Source organism: Berghia stephanieae, chromosome 7, assembly GCF_034508935.2.
Source record: "Berghia stephanieae isolate SIO BIC M18660-M18661 chromosome 7, UCSD_Bste_1.3, whole genome shotgun sequence".
In the NCBI taxonomy this organism is placed as follows: domain Eukaryota; kingdom Metazoa; phylum Mollusca; class Gastropoda; order Nudibranchia; family Aeolidiidae; genus Berghia; species Berghia stephanieae.
The window spans coordinates 58,809,670-58,817,169 of record NC_088366.1 but is presented as its reverse complement, the minus strand read 5'-3'; the positions used below and the strand labels follow the sequence as shown (position 1 = coordinate 58,817,169).

General features: G+C 37.4%; 1 protein-coding gene across 1 annotated transcript; it reads right to left on the bottom strand.

The window, feature by feature from the left end:
• Positions 1 to 746: 746 nt before the first annotated feature.
• Positions 747 to 5,790, bottom strand: LOC144977558 (uncharacterized). The gene is made up of 5 exons (XM_078922910.1): positions 5,286 to 5,790; positions 4,489 to 4,744; positions 3,703 to 4,146; positions 2,827 to 3,076; positions 747 to 2,607 (listed from the first exon to the last, which is right to left on the bottom strand). The coding sequence occupies exons 1-5, from the start codon at positions 5,596 to 5,598 to the stop codon at positions 1,966 to 1,968; spliced, it is 1,905 nt and encodes a 634-aa protein (XP_078779036.1). The 5' UTR covers positions 5,599 to 5,790; the 3' UTR covers positions 747 to 1,965.
• Positions 5,791 to 7,500: the final 1,710 nt, after the last annotated feature.

Sequence of the window (7,500 nt, the reverse complement as noted above, 5' to 3'; positions counted from 1 at the left end):
GAGGGTTGTTTTTGGGTAGGGGTTGGGCGGTAGAGAATAATAATAGTAACCGGAAAGTTTTTTACGAAATAAGCCAAAAATAATAAATTGTCGCCACCTCGTTACACATTGATATAGCACATTGGTAGCTTCACGGGACTGCTTTTATTATAGTTTTGCATTTTCAGGGGTAAATAATACATGAATGATTTGTTAGATGGATAGAGAAAGAAATGAAGAAATATTTAAATGTCAGCGTATATAATATATATATATATATATATATATATATATATATATATATATATATAATATATATATATATATATATATATGCAGGTCTGACATCCCAACCCATTTATGGGCCTAGTTTAACATTTTGTTGTAATGGACATTTTGCGTCATCTTTTGTTTTTGTTTGGAGATTTCCATTACAACAACGGGCAAATTCTCATAAAGAATCGGGTTATCAGACATGCAAATAAGTGCACGTCGGTAAGTACCCATGACATCGACTGCATGCAATTGTTTTTAAACTCGTCCATCTCTCTAAATTGTAATATCGCCATGTCCCGTCCTACATATTAAATGTTGCTGTTGACCAGGGACCCCTTGTAAAGCGCTTGAGCACATTTCAGTGGATATTGCGCTATATAAAACTCAATTTTTAATTTTAAAAAATTTAAGTCACTCGGACATGTTACTGTTACCGTCTTTAGGCGATAGGATGGATACACTTAGTGGATATTGCCCTATATAAAGCTCAATTTTTTTTTTATTTTTTTTCACGTCGACTCTTCATGTAAGGCGACCTACACTAACTATCGTTATTCAACTTCGAGAACAAAATATCTACTTATTCACATCCGATTATAAATAAATGCAAATGTTACTATATAGCATATTAGTAAGTTCAAAGACATTTATATGTAAATTTTTGTTTAATGAACATTAGGGTCAGCGTGGCTCAGCGGTACGGTCTTTGCTTGGTACCCGAAAGGTGCTGAGTTCGATCACCCGCTGCTGCGCTGTATGGCCTTGAGCAAGTCACCTCGCCCTAGCTCAATTTGTGGCGCTGCACTGCGGCTGATGCCTCGATTATTCCAGTCTTCCCTTAGAATAGACCCTAGAGACAAATTTCCCCTGTGGCATGAATAAAGGGAATTTTATTTTTATTTATTTATAGTAAAGGACCTCTATTTATTTATTTTTTTAAATAAAAAATAATAAATTTATAGGTTAGCGGCTTTGGGTGAGGACAACTCTCGATTCATTTGAGGTCTCATCAATCATCAAAGGCATGCTGAACTGACACCATTTGAATCAATCAATTGGTTTTATAATGGATGGACCAGGTGTTGTATTGAATATATTATTAAAAATCAAGATCATCAGATATTATAACATTATGACATAAAGTTTTTTTTCACTCTTTATTAAACAATTCAATTTTTTATTTTTAATATTGTCCAAAATATTCTGCGCTACTCAGAGTACCTACATCATCATCATCATCATTGCCTTTTTCACCCTGGGTCAGGGTATAGGCCACAGACAAACAGTTTCCATCCTTCTCTATCCTGAGCCAACTTTTTTATCTCATTCCAGGTCTTACCACTTCTCTGTATATCAGCTTCTTTAATTCTTCTCCATGTTCCTCGTGGCCTTCCCCTTGATCTTCTGCCCTGAGGGTTCCAGTCCAATACTTTCTTTGTTATACTGGCATCGCGGAAAATTGCCATTTGAAATCCCAAATTTTGCCAAATTTTGCCACAAAAAAATGACAATTTTGCCACAAAAAATAGAAAAATTTGCCACATTTTGCCGTAAAAATTGCCAAATTTTGCAAATTTTGTTAACTAATCGGATAACTTTTTTTCGTTCCCGGGGACCCCAAATACTACAATGATCTGAAGATGCACACAAAAGTCACTCAGGTGCAGATCAGAATGAAAAATGATTTAAAACATCAATCTTAATCTTATATCAAAACAAAAGTACGAAAAACCTGCAAAGAGAGGTATCAAAATTTAAATAAACAAGATATTCATAGGAAATAAAACTGTTATAATAAAGGAACACCAAAGCCTTTAAGTTTGCTTCGTTGAGCCGCCTTCTCCTGTCTGAAAATACAAGATTATAAATGGAGAAGGACCTCTCAGCATCAGCAGAATTAAGGCAGGTGTATATGTATCTCTTTGCCAGCGTAGCAAGATGGGGAACATCTGAGCTAACACTGTTCCAAAAAACAGTCAGATCAAGTGGAATGCCTCCAGATGCCGACACTGCTCTTGGACCAAGAGACTCTTTATATCGAAGTACTTCTACACGAGGTACTTCATGAATACCAGGAATGGTCAAAGAATCAATATCAGAGTCAGCAATGAACACTAAATTGCAAGGATTGAAGAAAGGTATCTCCTTCAATAATTCCATCCCTGGTTGGCCTTCCGTCGATGAATATTTCTCAAGCTTTTCATTGGCCAAAGAGAAAGCTTGACAAAAACTATCCTGGAGCTGAAGCTTGAGATGTTGGTCCAGGTCATGCGGACAGTGTCTTTCTACATCTTGTAGGGTCACATGGCAAGATGAAAACTGGTCCTTAATTTCCATGAGCTTTGACCACGCCTGGTGAAAATAGAAATAAGAATAAGGCAAGGATTAAAAAACATAAGAAAGTATTTTTGTTTTGTAATTCTTTTCTTGCTCTAGTCAAAGACATTCAACTATAATGTTGTGTCCAAAGGCAGAGTTTCAACAAAGATGGAATCGTTTCATTAATAATGATACCTGCTCTTAATCTTATAAAATAAGATTTAAAGGTAGGAGGAGAAAATGAATATTTACTGTCATGGCGATTGGACGTTGGCTTTGGAATACATCAGTAGCTACAACGATGGACTGAGACTGCTGGATTATAAAGCTCATCTCTGCTTGAATTAACTGGCGCTCCGACACCGAGCAGAGGATATCATTCAAGTAGACTAACGACTCTGGAGCCGTGCGCCCACAGTGCTCCATTTCCTTCGCAATGAATGTGGCAAAGTGCTGCAAATTTTTCTCATGGTATGAGACCGCTTCAAACCAACAATTCCATCTGGATTTTGAAAAGGAAGTAAAAGAAATGATGTATTTTTAATTCATTTGTTAAATTGAATTTTTATTTGAAAAGAAGATAACATTATACCTACTTAATCTATCAGTTTTTGGCCTTATAGTATAGTCTGTTGAATTTACCATCATCATATGACTTGACCTAGTGAGGACTAATGTTAGGCATTGACTTTAATGGTTGACTATGACCCTCTTACTTTACCCCGAAATAATTGTGCAAGATAGCTTCCAATATTTATTTTTAAAAATTCTAGTGCATTTTCTTATATCAATGGTTAAAGCAAACTAACTTTGAAATAAAAAAATGATGACAATCTAAAAAGATAACATAATGGAATAATCAATTCTATTAAGCCATAGCAAGCACTTTCCCAGTCAGATACTTAATTAAAGCTCATCTTTTCAACAAAAAAAAGGGAGCAGATTACTATAACTGTAACATGATACTACTAAATATGTTTACTAACATATCAAATTAGGTAATAAGAATGACTGACCCTCCTATTTGTCAATATCCAATATTAACAATGTGTCACCTTTAGGTGAAAAAAGTTTTTTTAAAGACCCAGATGAATCATGACCAAGAAAGGAAAATTCTCAAAATCTCACCGTGTAGCGATTGGGTTTGGAGGCATCTTTGGAGATTTGACGAGTGGTGTCAGGAATCGCAGATATCTTGCCTTTCTGGCATTGGCGTTCCAAAATATCGCATTTGCAGCTTTGACGAATTTGTTGGTGCGATTGAAGGGCTTTCTGAAGGCATCACCCACTAGGCTCATGATATGAGCCATGCATGTGATATGCGTAGCATTTGGCATGAGCCCTTTCAATACATCATTGAAAGCCTTCCTCATGTATGCTGCATTGTCTGTGTTTACGGTGACGACGTCAGTAAACTTGATGCCAGTGGAGACTAAGCATTCAATTATGGCCGTCGCAACGGTTGTGTGGTTTGTGACAGACAAAAATCTTGTGTCCAAGAGGTAACTTTGGACTTTGTCCACATCAGCGCTCAAGGGTTCCAGTGGTGCAGCTAAGACATTGAGGACAAACCTGAAAAGATAGGCGATACAAATAAGAGAAAACACAAAATAACATATAGGGAAGGATGCAAAAGTGATATCATAATTGCTCTCAGCATTTAATTATAGAATTCAAACTAAGGATTCGAACTGATCACTGTGTATGTTGTGTTGTGTAGTACGCCCATATATATATATATATATATATATATATATATATATATATTTTATATATATATATATGATTGTGCGTGAGTGTGTGTGTGTGTGTGTGTGTGTGTGTATTCACCTGCCTCCTACTCCTATATATAAATTACTCTTTCGCTTTAGTTTCTACAAACATTGTCAGTCAAAAACAAAAAACAAAACCCACCTTCCAACATCATCAGACATTTCATCACAGATGATGGCCACAGGCTTGTTTATAACTTTCTTATACACCACTTCTTTTTTGTTGGTGAACTCCCTCTTTAAGTAGCATTCCTGCAGCTGATGAGCTTGTGGAATGGCACCACCGTTTTCAACTCTTGTCTGCAAGAAGTTTCTGACTGCTGGGTGGTCAACCTTCGATAAGGGAATGTTTGCTGCAGCAAACATTGAAACAACTTCATTGCAGATATCATTTCTTGCTGAAAGAAAGAAATTTAAAAAATAGTTTGTTAATATGAATAGCTTAAAAAAAATAAGCTTTATATGGCGCAATATCCACTAAACGTGCTCAAAGCACTTTACAAGGGGTCCGTGGCCAACAGCAACATTTAACAGGTAGGATGGGACATGAAGCCTGTTAGGGGATATTACAATTTTTTTCGGACAGAGACAACGCTGTTAACGGCCAGGTACTCATTTTACACCTCCATTTCATGAGAGAATGTGAGTAAAGAGCCTTCTCCAAGGACTCAACTATGCACTGAGCGAGGCTCGAACCCAGGTCCTTCCGATCCTAAAGCGAGTGTCTTTTCACTATACCACAAAGTAATAATAAAAAGAACAACAATGATAATAATAATAATAATAATAATAATCATCATCATCATCATCATCATCATAATAATAATAATAGTAATAATAATACCCTCATCTTTTATATAGTTGTAATTGTATAGATTTATAGAGCAATATCCACCCAAAACTAAGTACTCATTTAGAGGGAAAGGGTGCACCACTCACCTTGCGTTGAAACTGTAGACGGTTTCTTCAAAACAGAATCCAATGTCCTCTGCTTCTTCACTGCTTCACTCTCATCCACGTCAGTGGCATGTGACCTCTTCATTCTTTCTTCTTTTGTTTTATGGTCTGCGGAATTGCGGTGGCTATCCACAGAAGACTTTCGTAAGTGGTCAATAACCTTGTTGCATGGTGTGCAGAATAGCTTTGAACCACTGACGTGGGTCCACTGGCTGTATTCTGAGTGTCGCTGGTGTGCAGTGACATGGCGAGCACATTTTGCCTTCTTCATGTCTAAACCAAGGAACTTGTCCATAGCGAGTTTGTAATCAACAAGTAGATGTAAGAGAAAAGAACGCCGGTAGCGAAACCAATTGAAGATAACAATAATAGCGTCACTCGTCACTAAGGTGAAAGTGAAAGTAGAAAAACTCCTTTTAATTGCAATGTAACGTCTGTTAGTAGTATGGCAGTTTAAAAACCAGACTGGGCAGCTTCCAGTAGCAGTTTAAACAGACCAGGAGCTATGAGAAAATGAAAGAAAGGGACGATGCTGACTTTCGGAAATTCGCCACTTTAAAAAAACCACTCGGGTTAAATAATGGTGAAAAATTTTGATTTTTCATGAAATTTGTAAAATTTGCGGTAAATTGCGGAAAAGTGCGAATTTTGCGGCCGCAAATTTGCCATTGCGGCCGCGAAAAACCACGATGACAGGTTATAGTTGAGTCATTCTTTCTAAGCGTGTGTCCAATCCACCTCCATCGTCTTCTTCCTATATCCTCTCCTACTGGTTTCTGCTGTGTTCTTTTCCATACTTCTTCATTTTTTATTCTATCCATCCATTTTATTCTGAGTAGCTTACGCATGCACCTGTTTACAAAAATCTGTACCCTCCTTATACATGCCTGTGATGCGTTCCAAGTTTCACATCCATACAGTAGGACAGACTTCACGTTTGAGTTGAAAAGTCTTAGCTTTAGTTGAAGGGAGATATCTTTAGTTCTCCAAACTCTGTTCAAAGATGTGAATGCAGCCTGTGCCTTTCCTATTCGTGCTTTCACCTCTGCTTCCGTGCCTCCATCCTTGTCAATTATACTTCCGAGATAGCAGAAAGTGTCTACATCTACATAAGTAGTAGTTATTCTTCAGAGCCATTAAGCCCACTATAACGTGAGACGGACAATAGCAATTGCTTGCTCTCCTATGGATAGGACGCTAGTCTATCGCAAAGTAGGAACTTTCCGCCAAATCTAACAGACGCTGAGCGGACAGAAGGGTGAGGGGGGGGGGGGGGGGGTCAGAAAAAAGTCTCGACCGCACCCAGGATCGATCTTGGTACCTTTGCGTTTAAAGCGAATGCTCTACCAACTGAACTATCGGGAAAATACTGCAAATTTACGTGTGGTGTGTTATTTTACACTATAAAATTAATAGTGCTACTGATACCGAAAAAAAAAAAAAAAGAAGGCAAAATTTGAAAAACAAAGGTCACCTTAAAATACCAAACTACCTTTTAGGTTTTAGCAATTACAAGCCAAACTGGCAATTACATGCAACTGGGCAAGCAATGATTTGTTACACGTTCTGTGATTGGCTGAAAAAAATCCATACAACCAATCGTCGATTAGGAAAGAGAGTAGTCTATTTTTAGAACTTGGGAAAAGTTAGAAAAATCCCCGTCGAAAATCGATAGAGTCAAATTTAGACCTTTTGTTGGTGATTGTTGACATAGTTTTTTGACGTCTAAATGTTATTGTTATTTTGATATGCATGACTTGTTATAATAAATAAATGAGCTTTTATATAGCGCAATATCCAATAAATATGCTTAAAGCGCTTTACAAGGGGTCCCTGGTCAACAGCAACATTTAACATGTAGGACGGGACATGACGCCTGTGAGGCGATATTACAATTTTTCGGACAAAGACAACGCTGTTAATGGTCAGGTACTCATTTTACACCTGAGTACAGTGAGAGAATGTGAGTAAAGAGCCTTTTCCAAGGGCTCAACTATGCGCCGAGAGCGAGGCTCGAACCCATTGTGACAGATAAAAAAAAGGGCACCAAAATGGTCTGTTTTTGACTAGAATTCTAATACAGGTTAATTTGTATTTAATTTTGTAACGAAGAAAAACACTTAGGAGTAGGAGCAGCCCAACATTACTATCTCAAATAAATGCCAATACACACACACTCACACACCACACTCACACA

What these genes read in the sequence shown, in the direction of transcription:
- LOC144977558 (XM_078922910.1), bottom strand. Translation starts at nt 5,598, where the DNA reads ATGGACAAGTTCCTTGGTTTAGACATGAAGAAGGCAAAATGTGCTCGC. An exon ending in GTCTACAGTTTCAACGCAAG is followed by an intron (nt 4,745 to 5,285) that starts GTGAGTGGTGCA and finishes TCTTTCTTTCAG; the next exon opens with CAAGAAATGATATCTGCAAT. An exon ending in CCAAACCCAATCGCTACACG is followed by an intron (nt 3,077 to 3,702) that starts GTGAGATTTTGA and finishes TTCAAAATCCAG; the next exon opens with ATGGAATTGTTGGTTTGAAG.